The sequence below is a fragment of the Pollicipes pollicipes genome, unplaced genomic scaffold (genome assembly GCF_011947565.3).
Source record: "Pollicipes pollicipes isolate AB1234 unplaced genomic scaffold, Ppol_2.1 Scaffold_4219;HRSCAF=4965_pilon_pilon_pilon, whole genome shotgun sequence".
Lineage (NCBI taxonomy): Eukaryota > Metazoa > Arthropoda > Thecostraca > Pollicipedomorpha > Pollicipedidae > Pollicipes > Pollicipes pollicipes.
Genome location: NW_023596448.1, coordinates 1,941,469 through 1,965,978, shown reverse-complemented (window position 1 = coordinate 1,965,978; position 24,510 = coordinate 1,941,469). Strand labels below are relative to the sequence as shown.

General features: G+C 53.6%; 1 protein-coding gene across 1 annotated transcript; it reads left to right on the top strand.

Annotated features, from left to right (window-relative positions):
• The first annotated feature begins 16,440 nt into the window (after positions 1-16,440).
• On the top strand, positions 16,441-24,175 carry LOC119095663 (transient receptor potential cation channel protein painless). The gene is made up of 3 exons (XM_037218521.1): positions 16,441-16,484; positions 21,081-21,570; positions 21,838-24,175. The coding sequence occupies exons 2-3, from the start codon at positions 21,086-21,088 to the stop codon at positions 23,483-23,485; spliced, it is 2,133 nt and encodes a 710-aa protein (XP_037074416.1). The 5' UTR covers positions 16,441-16,484; positions 21,081-21,085; the 3' UTR covers positions 23,486-24,175.
• Positions 24,176-24,510: the final 335 nt, after the last annotated feature.

The following is a 24,510-nucleotide window of genomic DNA, read 5'->3' as shown; positions in this document are numbered from 1 at the left end:
CCACAGTTTAGCAGCTATCACAATGGTGGCAGCGGCGGCCAGACCTGACGCCGAAGACATCTGATGAGGACAGTAAGCCAACAATTCAGGAAGAGATAAAGTCATCTGTCATGGCACCTAGTGGCAAAGTGATTAGACCAAGAGATTTTGATGGCAGGGACAACATCAGACGTCTTCTTCACAAGTTTGAGCGGTGCGCACTGGTTAATGGCTGCACTGATGAAACCACGAAAATGGTTCAGTTGTCGGTGTCATTGTCTGACATGGCATATGATTTTGTATGCACTTGCCAGATAACCTGCAAAAGCACATACACAGAGGTGCGAGAGTCGCTGGTGTCCGAGTTTGACTCACCTGGCTTGCAAAGTGACTACGCAATGCGGTTGAGTTCATACCGACGCCAGCTGGGACAGCCAACAACTGAATATCTGCATGAATTACAGTAACTGACAGAACGGGCTTACCCAGAATAGGTATCTGACCCTCGAGAGGGGATTGTCAAGGCTCAACTCATCGATGGTCTGGACTATGATCTCAGGACGCAGCTGATGCTTCAAGCCCCAGAAGACGAATCTCTGGCCGACTTGGAACGGCGGGCACGGAAGATTGAGCAGGTTCGCGGTGCACCTTCGGCTCAGACTCCTTCGCGGGCGAGGAGGCTGGAGGCGGGGTCTGCCGTAGCGGAGGAGGTGGTGGAGCTCCGTGACCAGGTCAACGCGGTGGCAGCCTCCATGGCAGAACTTCATGCGAGCGTTGGCAGATTGATCTTTGGGGTGCTCATCACGGAGAGCGCGGTGGAGCTGCTTACCGTGCGGGCGGGTGCATTGGACATGGACGTCGTGGAGGAACAGCTGTTCCTAGTGGTGCTTGTTATCGTTGTGATAGTCGTGCTCACTCAGCCAGAGACTGTGGTGGCCTACAGCTGGGGCCTGGTGATCTGCGCTACCGATGTGGACAGCCTGACCATTTTGCGCGTGCCTGCCGAGCTCAGATGGGTTTTCAGTTGGAGCCGGAGAAGAGGGCCACTCTGCGGCTTCAGGTGCGAGGCCCAGTGACGATGTGGTCCAGGGATTGTGCAGTGGTTCGCGCGATGGGGAAGCTGTTGTGGGTGTAACCACTGTTCCCGACAACAAATTAAAGGCTGTGTATGTTGGAGGGTCAGTACAGAGGCAGCCTGTAACATGGTTGTTGGATACAGGAGCTGAGTGTACATTAGTAAGCTCGGCAGTACCGGGCGTTTGCGATTTAGCACCCTGCGCGGTGCGCTAGCAACCTGTTACAATCGACGATAAATCCTTGTTGTTCCAGGCATTGGTGTTAGCGGATATTCGAGTAGGCGCCTCTGTTCTTTCACAACATCCTGTGTTTACTGTGCCAGCAATGACCACGCAGTGTTTGCTGGACACTGATGTCATGAGAAGGCTGGAGGCCACCGTTTCAATTGACTGGATCTCTGGAAAGGTGTCTGTAGGTTCGGAAAAGCTTGCCTCCATTAGTGATGACATGCAGGATGCAGCTGTGACAGCTCCATGCGATATCGTCGTGCCAGGTCGACATGAGATCGTCACGAAGGGGGACGCGGCTCTGGACCAGCCGGCCGGAACATGCGTAATATACACTCCTGATGGGACGTTTGAAGATAAGCACCAGGTTGTAGGTGTTCATGTGCTGGACACTGTTGGAAACAATCATCAGGTGAGCCTGAGGTTTGTGAATCCAGGTGAGGGAAGCATCAAATTATACAAAGGAACAAACATCGGACATGTTGAGCAGGTGGCGGTGGTGCATGAGGCCTCGTCATCCCACGTTGTTCGCAACGTCGCCCAAAAGATCCAACAACGTAGGAAGACAAGTGACAGCATCGTCAGGAAACTGACTGAAGAGCCTGATTTGGAATTGCAAGGGGAAAAAGAGAAGACCGCGAAGCTGCTGACTGCGTACCAGGATCGCTTTCCCACCGATGAAACACTTGGAGGGTCAGGCGCCGTTCGGCATGAAGTTCGGACGGGTGCTGCGCCGCCGAGGTCCATGCGGCCAGCGCGAGTGGATCATCGCATGCGAAAGCAAATGGACGAAATGGTGGACGACATGCTCGAACGTGACATCATCAGGCCAAGTGTGCCCCATACGCAGCAAGTGTAGTTCCGGTGCAGAAGAAAGATGAGACGATTCGATTTTGCATCGACTACCGAAGACTGAACGCGGAAACCATGGGTGACGCTTTTCCACTGCCCCGAATCGATGACTGGACGCCCTGTCCGCGGCCAAGTGGTTCCATGCCATGGATCTGAAAATTGGGTATTGGCAGCAGGAGCTCAATGAAGATGATAAACACAAGACTGCTTTTGCAAGACACAAGGGACTGTTTGAACTGAGCGTGACATCCATGGGCTTGAAGAGAACGCAAGCGTCGTTCCAGCGGCTGATGACGGTGGCATTGTCGGGTCTCGCTTGGAACATCTGTCTTGTGCATCTCGACGACATAATCGCCTTTGGAAGGGCATTCGGTGAAAGTTTGGAGAGATTGGAGATCGTTTTAGGAGCGCGGCGAGCAGCAAATCTGGCGCTGAATCTGAGCAAGTGTAGGTTGTTTCGGAAGGAGGTTCAGTTCCTCGGGCGCGTAGTCAATGGGAAAGGCGTGTCCCCTGATCCCTCGGAAAGTGTCTGCGGTGCAGCGCTTTTCAACCCCATCGTCCATTAGGGGGGGGGGGGGGGGGGTGCGTGAGTTCCTGGGATCGGCCTCGTACTCCCGACGTTTTATTCCACGGTTTGCCCACCTGGCAAGGCCTCTGCATCAACTTCTCTAGAGGGTGCCTCTTGCTTCAGATGGACAGAAGAGTGCGCTGTGGCTTTTGCCATGCTGAAAGAAAAACTCAACTCTGCTCCGGTGTCGTGCTACCCGAATTTCCGGGAGGAGTTCACGTTGACAACGGACGCCGGCGATGTAGGCCTGGGGACGGTGCCGACTCAAGAGGAAAGTGGCAGGGAACGTGTTGTGGCATACGCTAGTCACAGTCTAAGGCAGAGGGGAGATACTCTGTAACCGAGCGTCTCGCTCTCGTTTGGACTAGTCGTCGGTTCCGGGTATATCTGCATGGGCAATACTTCATACTACGGACTGACCACAATCCTTTGGTTCGTCTCCGACAGAGCAAGGATCCCAGGGGCAAGCTGGCGCGGCGGATTCTGAAGTTGGAAGCGTTGGACTATGAGCTCCGGTACCGGCCAGGATCCAGCCTTCCGCGTGCAGATGCCCTGTCCCGCGGCCCTGTAGGTGACGGCCAAGGACAATGCCCGATAGAGGTTCGGGCGACGACGCTTGATAGTGACTTTGAAGTAAGATTGGCTCAACAAGAAGACCAGGACCTGGCGGAGGTCGTTGAACTGATTAGAAGGAGACGCCCATGTCCTGCGTCTGCATCACCTGTGGTGAAGCACTACATGTCTCAACAGGACAGATTGCGGATAAATGATCAGGGACTGCTGATCCGTGTACTCGTCCGGAACAGCGCTGAGCACCGGCAGGTGGTCGTACCCAAGGCACAAGTGGAAGATGTGCTCACGAGGTGTGACGATTCTTCTGCAGGTCATATCGGGATGACGGAGACACTAGGAAAAATCAGAGCAAGATTTTATTGGAGCTCATTGTTTCAGGACATCGGGGCATGGGTCCAAGCATGCCTGTGCCGGACCGTCCGTGGCAGTGGGTTGCAATGGATATAACGGGTCCTTTTCCCACAACAAACGGAGGGAACCGCTACGTACTGGTTGCGACGTGCGGTTTTTCGAAGTGGACACAAGCTTTCGCACTTCCTAACCAGACAGCTGTTACCGTGGCCAAGATCTTTGTGGAAGAGCTTGTGTGTCTCCACGGGTGTCCCGAGGTGATCCACTCGGATCAGGGAAGAAATCTTAAAGCGACGGTAATCCAGGAGATCTGCAGGAGGCTGAACATAAAGAAGACTCGAACAAATTCGTACCATGCACAAGGCAACGGACAAACTGACAGACTCAACCACACCCTGTGCGCCATGCTGTCGATGTATGTGCGTTCGATGATTAAAATAATTCTAGGTCCGACTGCCTCACACGCAGCGGTGAACTGCCGCACACGATGCCGACAGGGAGAGACCCCCCTACGCGCCCGAGCAGCACCTCGTATACTCCTTCCAACGCTCATACCCGTGATGCGATCTACGAGCGACTGGCCGGCGCCACCGTGACGCACCGCCCCGAGCCGTGATTGTTCTCCCCACTCAGACATGAGTCATCGCCCCACTCGCCTTACATTCTGGCACACTGTCCTGGGGCATGGTCCACCGCTACACACACCCCTGATCTTCAAAGATCATACACTCACACCAACGTTTCATACTATCCAATCACTCGACACACTGCCCATAAAGTTGGCTCGGTTGCCGGCGCACACACTGGCTGCGTCGCAGCGGGATCGTCGCAACTTATTCCGCCGGCTGCTCAGGACAGACCAGGATGCCCACCGGTTCCGTCCCAGTCGCCGTCGGTGCGTGCTCCGCGTTGTCCGGGTTGTCAGCGCTACGCCAGAGGCCTCCTGGTGTGACGGGCCCGCGGCCAGGTGTAGGGGTCCGTCGTCCTCCTTGTCACTGGCGTCACATCGTGATGCATCGCTGTACCGAGGCCACAGGTCCCGCACGTGCCACGGTACGCCATCCACCTCGGCCAATTGCGATGACACGATTCGCGTGGCGACGCCCTGACGAGATGTTGCCGTACATCGCGTACCACGGCCTCTGCAATCGTGTAACGTCGTCGCGCAGCGATCACTTTTATCGTGCGATGACTGCGTTCCACGATGCCGTTACCCCCTGGCTCGTGAACGGCCCGGAAGCGAAGAGCTATGCCGCACTTTGACGCCAAAGCAGCCATCTGACGGCCACGGATGACCGTGTCGTTGTCCGCCAGAATTTCTGCTCGCGCCTTCCGTTGCATCGGCACGGCGCAGCTGCCGTCACAGGCTGTACCGGGACGGGCCGCAGTTGATCAGAGACAGGTACGATCCACCTTGGAAGTGGGTCACGTCTATCGCGAGACGTGTCCATGTGTCGGGGACGTGCAGCGAGCCATGCCGCCACCGCGTTGGCGCTAGGTCGATGGATCGGCACACATCGCACCGACCCACAACCGATCGTACGGCGGCTCGTGACGCCTCCCGCGCTACGTCACGCCTCACGAAGTACAGTGTCCGGCGGATTCTTAGATGCCCGGCACTCTCGTGTGCAGCCATGATCCGCGCCTCGATGTCCATGCTACCGCTGCCCTTCGCCGTGTCAGCACCATCATGTACGGCGGCAGCTGCCGCCCTGGAGCCGATGCGCATACCGTTGTCACGTCCCACGACACCTGCAACCCCGGTGCGTGCCAAGATCCTAGCTGGCACACCGTCGTCTACCTGAGTCGCGAGCAGCCATTCCTTTGGGACACGAGTCAGAGTATTCGCTAGGTTTTCATCCGACCGCACCAGCGCGACTGTCAGCGTTAGGCTCAGCTCATTCACAAATTGCCGGATGACGTCAATGCGCCGTCAAATCAGCATTTCGCCATGCGCCTTGGTGCGGAGGCGCGCGCGGCCACTCAGCGCGTCGTCAATCCATCGATGGACCGTAGCGGGGTCAGCGCGGAGGTCGATGATCTTCATCCCCCAGGCGATGGTCAGGTTGATCCCGCGCACCACCGCATCCAGCTCCGCCATGTTGATGTGTATTGACATCGCGCTCTCCGGGCGCATCCAGCAGGCATCCTCTACCACACCGTCATCTGGGCTCTCGATAACCACACCTGCAGCAATGACGCTGGCGTCCGTCCAAACGATGACCTTTCCACCTGTCAGGGGCCACGGACCGCGGGCCGGGTCGTTCGTCCTCAGTCTATCTGCGGTCTGAGATATTTGAGAGAGGAGCGCCACGTCCGTGGTGGCGTCATCCCATCCGTGCGTGACGGCATTCACCCTGGGCTTCAACCAAGCGACAGCAGGGCGAAGCCAGCCGCTGACGGGCAGACGAGCCACCAGCCGGCCGCACCATGCGAAAACAGCGCGCCGCGTGACCTGCTCCGGGGGTGCAGCGACGCCATTGTCGCGCGACCAGTGCAATTTCCCATCCACCAGCTGCACGCGCAGGCCGAGCAGGCGCGCTCCGTCCGCTACACTCTCCGGCGCTTTGCAGGCCAGGCCGAAGCGAGCGAAGTGACGCACCACGCGGTATGCGCTCACGATGTCCTCGTCGACCAGCAGGTCGTCCACATATGGGAGCACGGCGCGCTGCATGTCGGCGTCCTCCGCCAGCACTGCGCGAACGACAGCCTTCATGATGAGCGGGGCGACGTTGAGTCCAAACCCCAGTCGTGTCAGGCAGTAGCGCTGTCCTCGCACCATGACCGTCTGGTTGGGTCACAGTCGGCGTTCCAAGCGCAGCTGCAAGTACGCCTTGCGCAGGTCCACCACAGCGACGCGTGTCCCATGTCGCCGCCACTTTCGGAGCTGGTCGGCGCAGACGTCCGTGTCCGCTGTGTGGGCCGTCACAAAGCTGTTAAACTCGCCATAGTCCAGGACAGGTCTCATCTTATCCTGATTCGCCTGCCGTACCGCCATCAGCGGCACCAGACCGCGCGGCGGCCCATCCACCTGTTTGTCGTACGGCGTCAGCCAGCATTGCTGATCCATGCGTTGATCACGGCGTCGTACGCCTGCCGCGCGTCCGAGGGCACAGGATGCTCGGCCACCACGTTGCGTAGACATACTGGACCTGTGCCGTCCGTCCACTTCCAGGCCACCGTCCACGCCTGTTGCTCGCCGCTAAACCTCGCCGTTAAGTCGGCTGCATCCACCTCCGGGCCTCGCTGGGTCACAGCTGCCGCCGCACAGAACCGCACGTCCGTCGGCGTCCGCACGCTGATACCTCCCAGGGCAGTGATGCCACTCATGCCGAGCACGACGTCATGTCATGTCATGTCATTGGGGCTTTACGACGCACTCAGCTGCTCAGGCTATATGGCGTCACCTGCCTCTCACCCTGGCAAGAAGGGCGGGCACCGCGGTCGAGCACGACGTCAACACCCAGCGGTCGGTCCGGCACTACCAGGACCTCGAGCGTCACTTGACGGACCTTGGTATTAACCATATGCTGCCGGTCCCGCAGCACCTGAGTTCTTGGCCGTTAATCGTGGCCATTTTCACCGTCCGCGGTGTCCATTGCTCGCAGCGGCCAGTGTACACGAGCGTGCACGTACAGCCCGTGTCCACCAGCACGCTGACCATCCGCCTGTTCACCTCCAGCCGGGTGATGGGCAGCGCGCCCCTTAATGGCGGGGGGACGGCACTCGCGCTGACGCGGCGTCCCCCGACTCGTTTCCCGTCCGACGCCGTGGACAGGCGACGGCGATGTGGCCCGACCCACCGCACGTCCAGCAGCGTCGCAGTGGGTGACTCGCCAAGCGTCGTCGGGGCTCGTGGAGGCGTCTCTGCACGCGCCACGGCCGCTGCCACAGCGACGCATTCATCGCTGAGCACGGCTCGTGCTCGTGCGAGAACGCTCGCTAGGTCCAGCGCCTCCACGCAGGTGCCGGCCGGGATTGTCTTGCGGTCTTCGTCTGGCAGGCCGGAGACGAATGCGCAGACGAGTGCGCTGTCAGGCACTTCGCCAAACAGGGTGGCGAGCCGGCGCAAGCCTGCAAGGTACACGTCCGCAGACTCACTAGGCTGCGGACGGCGGCTCGCAAAGGCATCGTAGGCCGCGAGGCGGTCCATGGCGAACGCGTCGTTCAACGCGTCGTGCACGGCGTGCGCGGAGTCCCGCGATGCCTCTGGCATCTGCAACCAGGCAGCGAAGGCGCCGCCCATGAGCCGTGCTGGCAGGACGCCGGTCAGGCCCGCGCCGCGATGCCTGCACAACACCGCTGCGCGCGTGAACCACTCCACGACGTCCGACGATCCATCGTACCCCGGGATGAGCCGGGCGTCAAACGGCCCGCCCCCATCCCGCGTGACGGCCCTGCTCCCGCTGGCGGACGCTGGTGTCGCTGCGCCACCAGCCGTGATGGACGTCGTCACACCGCCCGCAGCCGCTGCCGGGGTTTCGGGCATTCTAGCCGAAATAGCCTGTACTCGATGATTAAAAGAAATATCGGACTGCCTCACACGTAGCGGTGAACTGCCACACACGACGCCGACAGAGAGAGACCCCCCTAAGCGCCCGAGCAGCACCTCTTATACTCCTTCCAAGGCTCATACCCGTGACACTATCTGCGTGCGACTGGCAGGCGCCACCGTGACGCACCGCCCCGAGCCGTGATTGTTCTCCTCACTCAGACATGAGTCATCCCCCCAGTCGCCTTACATGCTGACACACTATCCCGGGGCATGGTCCAGCGCTACAGTATGTCCGTGCGGATCAGCGAGACTGGGATAGGCACCTACCGTTCGTTACGTTCGCTTATCGCACAAGCGTCAACGAAACCACAGAAGGGTTGCCATTCTTCCTGTTCTATGGCCGGCAAGCCAGACTGCCCGTTCAGATTGTGCATGATGATGGACAACCGACTCGTGACAAGACGGAGTACGTGCGAGAGATGATGGAATCCCTCCGCCAAGCTTAGCGCCTGAGTGCAAGACAATGTCGCACGTGAGGCCCGGAAACGACGAGAAAGGCGAGCGCAGGGCGCTCGTCAGTACGCCTTTCAAGTCGGGGATATGGTACGGCTGTACAAGCCGACGAGACGGGTGGGCCGCTCGCCAAAGTTGCAGATGTCGTGGTGTGGGCCATACCAGGTGGTTACAGTCTTGTAAGGTGTGACGTACCGGGTCAGGCTGAAAGAGAGACCGAAATATACGATAGTAATCCATCACGATCGACTTAGGTCATGACATCAACGGAGAGAAGAAGTGTACGGCGTCAACGGGCCTCAGTTAGGCTTGATTTATGATAATCTGAAGAAGTTTTGAAGTCTTGGTTTCGCTGTCCAGCCAGGATCGGTCAGTCTGTTTTTGGTCGCACTCTCTGGTGGCCGGGCCCACATGCATTATGCCATAAGCTGCCGAGCGCCATGCTCGGCTCTCACAATTGGCAGAGATTGTGTTGCAGTTTGGGATAGGAGGAATGTGATGTGTTGCACATGCTTGCCCTGGTGATTGTGCATGTACTGTTGGTGTCGCATGCAGTAGTGGCTTGCATGATGGTTGCTTGGTGCATGTGGCCGTGGACGCTCTCGTTGCTGCATGCTGTATGCTCTTATGCTAGCTCCCTGGGCTGCATGTGGTGTATGGCTAGTTGCCAGCTAATGAGTCCTTTGCATGTGTTGCAGAATGGGTGTCTAGTTCGATGGTGTACTACTTTCTGAGTAAACCACAGTTTGGCAGTTGTCACAGTACAATACAGATCCATCAGTCACAAACATGGAACATGCACTGTCATTCACACCCTATAATATCAATGCATCTGATCCTTCTTACTTCATACTGCATCACATTGAAGATAGCATTTGCTACAATGATACTGTATATATTCCTAATGAGTGCTTCACAATGTTTCCATTCAAAACAAGCTAAGTACCAGTTTAATCTAGTCCACAATAATTTAATACATGTCTGACATTTCCAATAAAAACAAAAGAAAATCTGCCATTCACTCTACCTTAAACTTAGTCACACAGAAAGGCCATAACTGGACCCATAACATGAGCTGTTAGCAAACATGACCTGCATAGATGGGGAAAATGCTTCATTTCATACAAACACAACAAAGCTGATATCCATATTATTCCATTATCATAACCAACTACACCTTGATGTAACTACCTATGAGGGTGCTTCAATGCCATGATCATTAGCACACCCCAGGTGATCTTGAGACGAATAAATGGAATGAAATAAATAAATGATAGCTAAAACAACACTTCTGAATGCTGCAGTTCACCTAAATAGCCAAATACTTAGTTCACTTTGTGGTAAGCACAACTAAGTTACACGTCAAATGCCTGTAATAAAAATATGCAGCTTTTCTACATCATATTTTCACCAAATGGCTGAGTATGGCATCCTGAAGTCATAAGTTTCTGCACAATCCTGAAAAAACATTTTGGATGATCCCAAAATTGTGTTATATAGGATGAACAAACTGCTGTAATTAACTTTGTGTCCTTCCTTTGATATCTTGCTCAAATCCAAGCATACATTGCTTATACAAAAACACTGCTACACATTGGGCACACAAAGTTTTGAAATGTGTTTGGGGAGGGTTACAAAGGGAGAAATGACAAAATGCACCACACAAATTGTCACAAATGGGTTTTTCTATATCCCATGGTCTTATAAATGTTTAACAGGCATGGCTAGAGCACAAAATAGCCAATGGTTATTTTTGAACCAACCATTATTTTATCAAAAAACCAGCAACAGTGTTTAAGGTATCCCTAAACCCAAACATCACCATACTGGGGTGTTTCATTTTGTTGAAACTGTTAAAACACCCTGGGGTGTTGGAAAAACATTATTCTGCTTCTGCATAACAGGCGACACAGCTGTCAGATTAAAGCCAGCTGAAAAACGGCCTCCATATACAAGGCTCACGGCCTGACCTTTATTCAGTACTCATCCCATCTTAATTCCAAAGTGTACATGTGCGCCATGGTCTTTGGGAGTGGGGGACCCGATCTGATCATGTACAAGCGGCCTGAAAACGTTCTCCAAGTGAATTATTTACCTAAATGACACCCATTCCACAACACAGGGCTTAAGAAAAGTTAACCAAGGGCAAAAAAGAATGGGCACATTTTGGCGATTGTTTTACCGGTGTACCCCATGCTTACATTAAACACCGCAACCCCCACCCATCCACCACTCCGCACGAACAGGATAGCGGTTTAACGGCGCCGGCGTTTGTCCCGTTCGCTTCCAGTGCTGCTAAATGAAAATTTTGCCACGGATACAACATCCTCGGTTCACATCCTCTTGACATCCCGACACTAAAGTAAACTTGGTGCCCAAGAAACAGCAAAGAACAGCTTGATACTTTAACAAGTGGTAGAAGATAATATTTCGCTTCTTTTTATTGCTATTTTGTTACGAATTACGGTCAAATAGACGAAAAAACCTAGGGTGGGGGTTTGGGTGGCACTTCAACGCAATAGTGACGAATGGAAATGGATATATCCTTTAATTTATAGCAAAGTTAGAACAAAAACGTTTTCCAAACGGTATCTGCTCAATGCTGTGTATCATTTTGATACTATTACAGCATGTCTAGTAGAAGTTAATCCAAGTTCAGTTATCTGAAGGGCAAAGAATAGCTTTAAAACGGGCCCCCACTCATCTAAAAAAAGTGTGCCGGAAATCAGCAAAATGCGTGGTGTGACGAGAAAGGCAAATGTGCAAATAAAAACGCGGTCCTATGTACTGAAAATTTCAGGAATCCATTAAAAAACTCAAGGATATCGTTTTGTATGCCTATAAACGTCATCCGTTCTTGCTTATAGGCGTAAGCAAGTGCCACGTTTAGGGTGGCAATCGACATCACGCTGCCAGCGAGGAGGAAACTATGCGAGGAGGATGTCGTCCTGATGACAATCAGCCAAGCGTGGGACGGCCAGACAGTCCCACCGCTGTCGTCCTGATGACGATCAGCCGAGCCTGTGGCGGCCGGGCCCTCCCACCGCTATCGTTCTGATGACGATCTGCCGAGCGTGGGGCGGCCAGACAGTCCCACCGCCGTCGTCCTGATGACGATCAGCCGCAATAAAACCATCAACGGATGCTGCCATTTAGAATGTGTCACGCGGGTTTGGTTCCTCAATTTCTACGGGTGCGTTACGCAAACTTAATGAAAACATGGATCGTAAAGACCGGCAATCGGATCGTCACGAGTCGGAGTGGGACCAGTGGGGTCACAGGTCAGCCAATGTCACGTCAACACAGCTGGACTAGACGAACGAGTAGTAATTACGCCTCCAAAAGGGATTATAAATCTAAATTTGAAATGTAAAGGGATTTGGCGTTGATAAATTGTATGGGTTTTTCGCGAGACTCAACTCCTATCACACGCTGGGCTCACAAATACTCAAACCTCATATGCCGCTCTATTATCCAAAGACCATATACCCGTCTCATGACCTGCCACACCCCGCTGCTCGTCACAGGTCACCTCGCGCTGAGCTCACCCGGTTCCACCAAACATTACGCTGCACGTGTTCGCGTGACAGTGGGGTTCCAACCAATCAGAGTCCTGCTCCGGTCAAGCCGGGCCAAATTGGGGGACAAGGCAGCGCCGGGCGCCGGTTAACTCATTCCCCAAAATCACAATATTAACACCCAGCAGTTCTGTTATTGGTTTTACCGCTGCGTGTTTAACGTTTTCAACTCAGTCCACTCCCCGCCTCGGCATATCACGCTAGGCTTGCGGAAGTGGTAGAAAAAGCGCGGTTGTGACACTGATCCACAGCATCCACCAGTGATCAAGCAGGCTGGCACCCCACGCGGCACCATTACTCGCGCCCTCGACGGCGGCTGTCAGTCATCCACGCGGGGGGTGCCCGGACAGTGTGACTTCCTCAGGCAGCCAGCAGCGGCGCTAATGTACGCGCCGCTGCTAAGTAGCTCAGCACTCCGCCGGCTGATCGCCGCTGAATTAGACCGGTGATAAATGGTCCCTGTGCACGGCGAGTTGGTGAAACCGTGCAGCTTCCCCGATGTAGTCATAGCTTCTGGTGGGGCTCGTATTACCCACCGTCAGCAAGCCCTACAGCGGTATTCCAAACCGTTCTGAAACTCGGCGATCTTGCCCCAGCATTATGATGTTTGTGAAATTATGATTTGTGTGATTGTCCTTTTATATTACGAGATGTGTCAATGTCCGTGTAAAAGATGACCTGCATGGAGTTTATAATCTCGTTTGAAATTATGATTCCACACAACCTACCAATATGCAAACTGTCTGCATCATTCAGACACCACTAGGAACTTTTTTTGTTTTGGAGGCACCTGAGGTAAAATCGTCTATTTCTAGATATGAATATTCCATTCAGTTTTCTTTGAATACCCTTGTCTGATAGTTATGTCGCATTCACATTTTCTCGCGGCCAAAATGTGAGTTTTTTGGACCTACTGGAACAGAAATGGTGTTACTTACAGATCTGCCTGATTTTTATGCGTGTTGTTTGATGAAAATTAATCAGTTTCATCATGTAGGTAGTTCAGATGGTACTCCCGGTTTACTGTGCATACTCCTGGCTCCAACAGTGAGCCCATATCGCCCACTGCAGTAGACTGGTGATGGTCAGCAAAGACAACTCTTAAATGGCAACGAAAAGTTAACCGTCGAGGGCTTTTTAAGGAACTCTTAATGACCCTGCCCTTAAAAGGTCAATGAATTTCTACCTTGTTTTCAAAGGCTTTTCATGATGGAAAAAGGATAAAGACTTTCCTAATTATTTAATGGGCAATGCTAGGTAGATAGAAATTTCCGGGTTACAGCATATTTTGGTAGGGTAACACTCGCCCAGGTGGCCGTTTGGATATCCTTTTCTCGGGTTGGGGGCCAATTTGACCCCCTGAGATCTCCGGAACTAAGAGGGCTAGAGGCACCAAATTCACGGGGTGTGGGCTTGCACTTAAGCTCACTTAGGTAAAGTTTGAGGTTCCTAGATCGTGATGTTCGGGTCAAATAAGGTAAAACAATGTCAAACTCCAAGTTGGTCTCCAAAGTATCCCCAAAACCTAGGTACCCGTTCTAAGCAAAAGGTTTCATGTTCATTTAATGTCAGTGGCCTTGCCCGACCTTGCGAAGGTTATAGTGACCAGAATCATAGAAGACTGAGTTGATAATTGTGTTTGAATAAGCGACGGAGACTACGCTAGGTAGTATATTCCTAAAAACGAAACTTTGACCAGGGTCATTGTAGGTCAGTGACTTATTATGACCTTTAATAAGTCAATGAAAGATTCCGATGCCGTTCCTGGTATCAATCAGCTCTAAATACGCACTAGAAACTACCCCATACAGCAGGCGCCAGAGTAACGAAATAGGCTGGTTTTGATCCTGGTCTGACCTTCATAGCTGACCCTAGATCGATGGTATTTGCTCATTTAATGAACTTGTTGCCTATGAAAGTATTTCAGAGATGTATGGCTTCGTCTAACGCTCCGTTGTTAGATCACATTGAACGATTCCCTAGAAATTGACCTCGCTGAATCCATCGGCTAACTTTGACCTGCCATAGGTCAGTGGTTTTACAAGGTATACATCATTTTTTGATACCACACAATGCAAAATTAAATTGTCCACAGGTATGCAAAATTTGGCGAGGCTTCGTCGCGCCGTTTGGAAACAGTTCAGGAAAACCCTCGGGGGGGGGGGGGGGAACAATATGACCCTCACCCAAACGCGTGTTAACACGCGCCCGGGTGGTCGGCTCAATGCCTTTGGCGCGGGTGGGGAGGGGGGTCAATTTAGCCCCCTCCTGGGATCTTAGCAACTAGGAGAGGTATTGACACCAAATACACGGGATGTGTTGGCATGCACGTGTGCTCATTTGTGTCAAAATTTATGGCTCTTAGGTCGCATCACTTTGGTCAAATAAGGTCAAACACGGTCAAACTTCAGGTTGATGCTCACAGTGCCCCCAGAACCTATATACCTGTTTTAAGCAAAACAGGTTACTGGTGCTCATGAAAGGTCAGTGACCTTGACTGGCCTTTTGAAGGTCATGTTGACCAAAATCATACAAGACTGCTTTCAGTTTTGCATTTGAATAAGTGTTAAATATAACGTCATGACATATGTGGGACATATGTGGTTAGGATAAATGCTCCTAGAAACAAAATGTTAACCTGGGTCATTTCAGGTTAATGACCTACTCTGACCTTTAGGAGGTCCATTGAAGACGTGCGATTTTGTTCCTTTCATCAACAAATTTGAAATGGAAACCAGAAACTATCCTATGCAGTTAGTTCTAGGGTAATAAAACAGGTTGATTTGACCTTTATCTGACCTGCATACCTGACCCTAGATCATTGGAGTTTGTCCATACATTTTGTTGTATGCTCTATGAAACCGTTTCAGAGCTGTATGGCTTTGTGTAATATTCCGTTGGTGCTTGAGACTGAATGATTTCCCAAAAATTGTCTGCGCTGAATCTACGCCCTGCCTTTGGCCTGCCGTAGGTCAGCGACCCAAAAAGAACATCTAAGTTGTTGATATCAAATAATTCGCTTTCAATTTTCTCTATAGTTGTGCAAAATTTGGCGTGGCCATGCCGTGTCGTTCGAAAACCATTCCAGCCAAACCTACGGAGGGGGTCAAATTGACCCCACCCCCGCCCGTGCGCTTGTTAAGTGGCTTTAAAGTGGCATCATTAATATATAATACAGATGTCACTTCTGCGGGTGATTGACGTTGGTCCCCAACAATTTCGGTAAAATATTTTTTAACGAAAAACTGTGTGCGATACTTTTTTACGTGCCCGATGATGGCATTCAAGGTCATGTTGTATTTCACCCGAGGCCCAGGTCATGTTTTATATCACCATAGGCCAAGGTCGGAACATACCAGGTCATGAATAAATTTACTAGGTAATGAGGAAGAAGCCCTGCCATGTCTGTAAACTCAACAACAGTATTCATTGTCATGCAATCATATATATTATAGGTTTAAGGTCTATCAAGCTGTATGCCGTGGCAGGTCATGAAATAACTTCACATGGCCTGTAATTAAGCTTTGGAAATGAATGCTGAGCTCTCTTGTTCGGGAAGCTGAGGACGCGTGGAACTGTTGCTTAGGCCGATGACCCCGATGGCCGATCGGCACTAGTTTCTCAGATCAATCCACAATACTAGTGCATATTTTGCATTTGTTGTGCCACACATTCCGCTTCAACAGTCATGTCTCAGCATAATTAGCGTTTTTAGGGCGGCGATAATCGTGGGAATGCGAAACCTCATTACAGAAATTAATGGAGGAAGCTTTACACAGACTCCCACGGCATGCTGGTGACTCGTGCCAGCCATCCATGTAATGCAGCACCGCACACCTCGCTCAGCACCAGCCCACCAGGCCACAGACATTGCGCGTGAGGAGGGAAGCGAGTCTTGGCGTGTTTTTGGAAATATTAGGACCATATCTCTTCACGATCGCATGGAGAGCGCAGCACCCGTGTTCACTAATCACACGCCCACGCACCAGAACACAGTTCAGGACAATTACCCGCTGGCCCGCTCGACGCTTCGCCACCCGCCCGCATTTCACGCCCTTTCCGGCCCTGCCGTCCCCTCCCCACTGACCCCGACCGATGGCCCCGGCGTGCGGGAGGGCCCGGGCAGCGGTTCCCAGGCGCGCGCGGTGCGTTCCCGCCCCAGCTGACCCGGGCCGCCGCGTCTGCTGCGGCGCCGGGCGGCGCGCGGCCGGCAGTGATTGCCGCAGCGGCGTCGAGTGAGGGTGACCCGGGTCCGCGCACGGAGGAGCACGGTGAGTAGCCGCGGGACCCGGGACCGTACAGACGGGGCGGTGCCGGGACGGGATGGGTGCTGTCGTGATGCGCTGTGTTTTGGAGGCGTGTCGCGCTGCGGGGTGGCCGGGATGTGACCGCGCGACCATGCGGGGGCGTGGGAGGGGTCACTATCGCGCCGGCGGAAGCAGACTAGCACCGTTTCCGGGCTTCAAGCGCGTGCACAGCGCCCCGTGGCAGCCCAAAGCCCTGGCTGGGACAGTCGGTGTCGCCATGGATCTCGTCGGCTGGCGGCTGACAGTGCGCCGGCGCGCTGGGCGTGCATTGATTTCCAGTCCGGCGTCCGGCCAACATGGCCGCCAGTCAGCTGCGAGATCGTGGCCGCGCACGGACCGTCGCCTAACAAAGCAATCTGCGCGATATTTCGGCCACACCATGGAAGTGGTGCCCTTGTGGTGGCTGCAGGAGGACGGCGAGGAACGGCAGTGGCCGGATGAGGTTCCAGAGGCGTTTTCTGGGATGTAGGTGGGCTTTAATGGCCTTGAAGTCAGGTTTAAATGCCCGGATTGTCCGCAGGCTATACGTGACGTAATCAACTGGAAAGCCGGGACCGGCCGGAGCGCGCCAAAACTTCACCGCCAGGCGCCGAACCACAAAGGACGCACGACTGAAGGCGGGAATTAGACGTTACTGACCACGTGAGTTTTGCTGTGTGGATAGACGGAGCCGAATTTAATACTTCTGGCTAGTATGGAGAGAGTCAGAGGAAGATCTCTTCAGAATGTTTCATGACCGTCTCGTTAAATGGGCTCAATAGACCTCTTTCTGTGACAAACAGGTGTTACTGGCGTGCTTTTGCCACAGTCTGTGCCAAATTTCTTGCAGTATTGAACAATAATGCATAAGAATTCGCATTTGTGAGTAAGCTGGTAGCAAAAAAAACTTATACGCCGCCTGGTTGTAGCTTGACACGAGGCCTATGACTTCGCATTGGGGGCATTATTGTTCAACAACCAGGCAACTGCGAATGGATCGGTTGATTCTGATCGTTTTCTTCGGTCTTTCTTCTTGCTTCAACGGGTTATGCCAGGTATTATTGAAGCACAGCACATCAATTTATCAAATACTTGCATTCGAAACGCCTTTTGTGCTATTTTCCAACCAGAAACGTCATTTTCCCACGGATATACAGGCCTTCTCACGGGTAACGCTTCTTGTGCTAAGCGGCACAGTCTAACCTATTCCCTGCAGGCGGCTACTGAGACGATCGCACAAGCTCCGGTTGCGTTGGCTGACCAGATTGTTTGACGGCAGGTGCCAACACTGCTGTCCTGAGCATAGGTTCCCTGTGCGGATTCTTCGGGCTGCCTAAGAGTGTATAGTATATATTTTGCCATGTAGGAAGCCGCGAGGTCGCATGCGATGCTCAGCTGACGCATTGCACTGTCAGGTGAGCTGCGTCAGGCCAAAAGTCTTGAGTTTTTTTTTTTGCTCCCACAGTGTTGTTGCGCAGCAACTGTCAGGTTCGAGACCTTTTCGACAATGGAAAGGTTAGAAATGACCGGTCACTTCTGGTATGGTCGCATGTATCTGACACTTTTATACAGTCAGTAAAGAGGAAAAGACACGACATTTTCTAATCAGGCATGTACGCTCTGAAGAAAGAGAGTTCCATCTTGACATAACAAATCGGGCGTGCACCTTTATCGTTGTAGCCTACTCACTGGGTTGTTGGCATGTTACTTTGTAGGTGGTGATGTTACAAATTGAATTTCAAACCGTTTCATGATTTTGGTAATTGTAGATAAGAGTGTTAAATATAGTCCGACACACAAGGAGGCAACGATAAGTGGTCAAAATTAACGCTCTTTTAGTTTTACCAGCAACATATGCATATAATTGCACGCCTAAATGATCTTTTTCCATGTATTTTGATATCTCAGGTATTTCAGGCTCAAATATATTTGAGTTATTCGTTGATGACTTGCTTGTATAAATTCATTGTTTCGGTGTCAGAATCCACAGTGGAAGCCGACCTTGAGACGGCGAGATACGTACACGTAAAGTAATAATTGAGTCAAAGTTATTCGTGCAAGTGTAGCGGGTCGCTTGCAATGTGCGAATTTGTCGCGAACATACCGTTATTACAGAAGGAACCGGGAGGTCGGTAGTACAAGGGATTCGAAGATGCGTTCTTTCCATGCTATCCCCGGCACAAGCTTCAGTTTCCAGTGCCGATGAAGTCGAAGGTGGTGGGCCCGCGAAGGTCAAGCGCGCCCTCTCGACTATCGCAACATGCTGCCCCTTATAGCCTAGGGTCACACTGGCCTGGTGCCTTCAAGAATCCTGGCGGTGACGTACGCCAGGACGGTGCCGCGTGTGCTGTTTCCACGTTCGACGTGCAAATAGCGTTGTCTGCAAATTGCGTTGCAAGTGCATTTGCTGTAATGTCAATGGGCTTCCCAGCATTAAGCGTTTCATGGCGGGCGTCTTCTCAGCTGTTTTGGCCTTGTGTCGTTGGCATCTTACAAAAACCGCTGAACCTTTGTGCGATGCAGTTATCGAGATGTCCATCCAAAAAAGCGTGCTTTTGTGTTCGGCACTTAACGTGGAAGTTAAACATTCGTGCCTGGTAAAGCAGCAACCAGTACAGCCCGGCATTAATCAGACCGACAGAGGCATTGGCATGCATAGCATCATGAGACCCCCACGGACCGTGGTAGGCGCAGGAATCCATCTTACAATGCGATGAAACGTCTTGCCGCTATGTGGCCGCCTGGCACGGAAAAACAACAACAGGCGGATGAGCGTTATACGATTGCTCAGAGAAGGTAATGATAAAAACAAGAGTGGGAGGGGGGGGGGGGAGGAAAAGGGAGATAGGCATGAAGAGGGAAGGCAGGGAAATATGGAAAGAAAGAAGAATATTAAAATTAAAGCAAGAAAGAGGCATGAAGATAGCAAGCGAGAGAACGGCAAACACAGAGGTACAGGGAGGGAAGGAGGGGAAGGGAAGGAGAGCGAATGGGAAAAACAGAGAGGAGAATGAGAGTACTGGGCGAGACAGAAAGCTTAGTGATGTCAGATAGTCTGTCGGTGTTAGAATGGGGCGAGACGGATCGATTGTCCCAGGTCTAGGTATTTAAGGAATGATTCGGATAATTTCCTGTCCAGGTCGTTACCAGAAAGCATGTCTCTACCAGGCGCGGGGAAGGGACTAGTGGCGGTACATTTTAAGGTCAACTGCCCACCGATAGTACCACTGTTTGCTATCATAGGCTGAAATCTCGGTGGACTGTAAGGCCACGCGACTCGTTTCGAACGAGTTTCTGACTGCTGGGTAAGGCTGACCGCTGGGTACTATTGAGTTATCTGCATGGTAGTGTATGTGCTTTGCTGCTGTTTGTTACTTCCCAGAAAAATAAGCTACTCGCGTTAGAAGTGTTCGTTTGTGTTGCGGATACAAACACTATGTGGGGATTTATCCTTTCTACACAATATCATAGCCCAATACTAAATTTTTAAGACGCTGGGAATGCGGCTGCATACCCAACTGACACTAAAGTAACGGTCATGACCCGTGTTATTTCGAACTGGAGCACATGCATGTGCTTTCCGTGCACATGCTGCGCGGCTTGCCTTAATCAAGAGTGAAAACTCCGCTCAGTTGAACTAGCTATAGTCCATGTGGCATTGCAATGCTAACTTATCTTCATACTACCAGCCAATATAAAGCATGTAGCATGTAGACTTCCTTCTGACACGAAGTGTAATCTATTTAGTCTGTTACGAATCGATCATCGCAAGGCGTCACCTTCCCAGTTTGCTCGGCAAATCCGGGGGATCGAGAAGGCTGTGTGGTCAATGCCAGTGCTCCATCAAGCGTGCATTTACGCTAGCGAATCTTGGCTGGTAAAGTGGTAATCTGTATCTACGCGTTCTGCCACGTCGGTCCACTGGGCACGTCACGAAACCGAAATACCGCGAAATTTGTCGATGTGAGCCGCAAGGAATGGATTTCCTTCAGACAGTTTCTTCTTCTGCGATCCAAAAGTGATGACAACAGGTCAGCCCTTTCGCCATGTCACCTGTCTGGTATTGACAAGCACTGTACGCATCAAGTAACTAAAACGTATCGTTGAAAGCATAGTATTGTTTCGTACTGCATAGTAGCGCGATTATCGACTGGTACGAGGGGTATGCAGCGGGATCTTATCAAAGAGCAGGGAGCAGACATATTCATGTATCCTTGCGTTGAGATCTGCTCTATACACTTCCTCCCTCGCCTCCCTTGCCTCTCTTTCCCTTCCTCGGGCATACATATATCGCTCCGGGTCTACCTTCCCCACACTGCCCGTAGCACCAGCTAACAGTGCACTTATGTGGCCAACAGTGCTGCACCAGCTGAAGGTGCACTTATGTGGCTAACACCAGCTGGCAGTGCGCTGGCTAACAGCGCTGCACCAGCTGACGGTGCACTTCTGTGACTGTAACAGCGCTGCGGCAGCTGGCAGTGCGCTTCTGTGACTGTAACAGCGCTGCAGCAGCTAACAGTGCGCTTCTGTGACTGTAACAGCGCTGCAGCAGCTAACAGTGCGTGTCTGTTCCGTCCACAGCCCCGATGCTTGGTGAGGCAGACCTGAGGATCCCCATCATGAAGCCCACAGAAGACGCCGACCCGCAGCTGGACATGCTGACCGCCTTGCTGGAAAACGACATGGACACTTTCAACCACTGGCTGGCGCAGCCGACGGTGGACGTCAACCACCTGTACCGGGCACCGTACAACGGCACGTGCCTGCATAACGCCGTGAAGCGCGACCGGGCGGCGGCTGTAGACGCGCTCCTAAGACGCGGGGCGCGCCCGGACGCCCGCGACGGCTCCAAGTCGGTGCCGCTGCACTACGCCGTCAAGGGCGGCCACGCCGGCATCGCGCGGGCGCTGCTCGAGCACGGCGCCGATGTGAACGCGCAGGACGCCGAGGAGCGCAACTGCCTGCACCTACTGGCGCTGCAGTGGGCCGACGCGCCGGCGCGCTACGAGGCCGTGCTGAACGTGCTGCTGGCGGCACCCGGCGTCGGCGTCGACGACCGCGATTGCAGCGGGTGCTCGCCGCTGCTGCTGGCGGCCAAGCGCGGCGCCGCCGAGCTCTGTCGCCGGCTGGTGGAGCGCGGTGCCGACCTCGACTGTCGCGTCGGCAAACTGTGCGCTCGCGAACTCATCCAGAGCAAATTCGCCTGGCTGCTGGAGGTGACGCCGGCGCCGGCGGCGCCGCTGGAGCGCGAGCCCGGCCAACGCCTGTACGAGGCACTAACCAGCGGCGGGCGCGACGAGTTCGCCGCAGCGCTGGCGCGCGTGCGCGCGCTCGCCGACGACGCGCGCGGCGAGGCGCTCGAGCGCGAGCACGGCAACTACACGTGTCTGCAGTTCGCCGCCGACAACGGGCTGGCGGAGGAGGCGCGGGATCTGCTGGAGGCGGGCGCCAACCTGGCCACTGTCAGCGTCACCAACCGCTACAGCGCGCTCCACTACGCCTGCTTCCACGGGTACCATGAGGTGCTGCAGCTGCTGCTGGAATCGGTGCGGAAGGGCGGCCGTGAGGTGGACCTTTGCCAGCGCAACAACGCCGGTCAGACACCCTTGCACCTCGTGGCGAAGCGGACGCCCAAGGAACGCAAGCATGACGAACGCGTCGACTTCCGCAAGTGCCTGGAGCTGCTGCTGGATTCCGGACTGCCAGTGGGCATCAACTTGCAGGACGACCGCGGCAACACGCCGCTCCACTTCGCCACGCTCAACGAGGACCAGGGCCTGGTGACGCCGCTGCTGCTGCGCGGCGCCAGCATCGGCATCAAGAACGTTTTCGGGACGATGCCGATGACGCGCATCCAGGCTTCGGTGATGGAGTCCGCGCTTGATCAGTCGGTGCGCTCCAACGGAGATGCGCCTGGCGACAACAGCTACCGTATCTCCTTCCACTACGACTGCCTAATCCCTCCTGAGAACGCCGACGGAGCGCTTCCGTTCTCCTCCGAGACTGAGCCGCTTTTCTTCATGGGGGAATCCCGCCGCCACCAGCGCCTCCTCCACCATCCGATCCTCAACAGCTTCCTGCTGCTCAAGTGGCACAAGATCCAGCCTCTGTACGTGCTAAACGTGGTGCTGTTCGCCGTGTTCGTGGCCGTGCTCACCGCCTACGTGTACCTGGAATTTGACGTATCGTCGACCACTGGCGAGGTGCGTCCGTCGCCTGCCGTGCCGGCGGCCGGACTCATCGCCATGGAGTTCGTGCTCGGACTCAGCGCGCTGCTGCTGGCGCTGCGCGAGGCATGTCAGCTCAGCCTGTCGTGGCGCGCGTACGTAAGACACCACGAGAACTGCATCCAGCTGGCGCTGATCGTGCTGCTAGCGGTCGTGCTGCTGGACGGTCACATGTCACAGCTGACGCGCCTGCACGTGGCCGTTTGGGCCATCATCCTGGCCTGGCTGGAGTTTGTGCTGCTGCTCGGCCGCCATCCCAAGCTCTCGACGTACATCATGATGTTCAAGACGGTGTCGGAGAACTTCATCAAATTCATCTTCCTCTACTCGTTCCTGATCATCGCCTTCTCCATCTCGTTCAACCTGCTCTTTCGCACCGACGAGCACTTCAACACGTACTGGAAGGCGCTGCTGAAGACGGTCGTCATGTCCACCGGTGAGATGGAGTACACCTCGCTGGAGTTCTCGCGCTCCGCCTATTCGGGCCACATCGCCTTCTTCGGCTTCCTCTTTCTCATCGCGCTGGTGCTGATGAACCTGCTGAACGGGCTGGCCGTCTCTGACACGGCGGCCATCCAAGCCGACGCCGAGCTGCACAGTCTGATCTCGCGCGTCAGTCTGATCCACTACATCGAATCGGTGTTCCTGGGCCGCGAGGCGTGCCACGGCTGCGGCAAGACACTCGGCCAGCGCCTGGGACCGGCTGAAGCTCTGGCTGGCGCACAAGACGCTGCTCTTCCCGCGCTGCCTCAAGGATAAGCGGCTGTCAGTCGACCCGAACGCCGATCGTTCGCGCTTCTTCGGCTGCCAGTGCCACAGCTTCAAGATCGACGAGCGCATCGTCGAGGCAGCTCAGCTGTTGCTCGCGCGCGGCGAGCACTTGCTCGGCGACCGCATGGACGCGATGGAGCGTAAGCTGGACAAGATTATGGAGATGATGCTGGAGACGAGCGGACGCGCCTAGGCGCGCGTGTTGCTGTCGCTGCTGAAGACGAGGGAGCGACCGAGATGGGTTGTGGGCAAACGGGGAGAGGTGTAGCGGAAGCTGCCGCTGCTATCTTATGTCGCCACCTCTGCGAGGCTGTTGGTTCGCCTTGCTCGTGTTAGTGCGCTCCGCGGAGTCAGACAACCGGCTGTCGATCTGGTTTAGTGCAGTGCCTTCGATACTGTGAAGCCTTTTACGTGTAAATGCTGATGCTTTTGTAATCTTCTGCTTCGTACAGCGCGAAATGGTCGGAGGCTAGTAGGCAGAATGTTTTAGCACGTCTGTCGTAGGAAGGAAGTAGACACCGGTATTTATTTGAACGAATTTACGGTTGGTCAGGGATAACCGAGCACTGATACATTCCTGAACGTTCCAGCTAAGCATTGTTTTCGGGTGCTTGATGCTTGTTAACGACAGACGCACCTTCAGCAGCAGTGGCGCTTAAATATACATATTTTAGTATATATTTGGCGTTCTGATTACATCGGCTTACGATCTTCCACAGCCCGCAGTTGAATGCATGCCATCCCGCTTGCATCGGTGTTTTTTTCTGAAAGCTTAAATTCATATTTTTGATACTCCCTACTTGTACAGCATTACGAGTCTAGAGGCTTATGCTGGCAGCTATCGACCTTCCTTGTACCAGAACGTACCGGTCAAACGACGTTATCAAACTTCGGGTATTGACCGTATAACAAATGTTTGCTTAAAACGCTCAACCAGTACATTCTGATATGTTGAAGGTCGACAACTGCCAGCATAAAAGCTCTAAACTCATAGTGCCGTAAAGTCTTCTTGC

Excerpts from the sequence above, each read along its gene's own strand:
- LOC119095663 (XM_037218521.1), top strand. The coding sequence starts at position 21,086 with ATGCTTGGTGAGGCAGACCTGAGGATCCCCATCATGAAGCCCACAGAA. Across the intron at positions 21,571-21,837 it reads GACGACCGCGATTGCAGCGG|CGACGCGCGCGGCGAGGCGC; the intron begins GTGCTCGCCGCT and ends CGCGCTCGCCGA.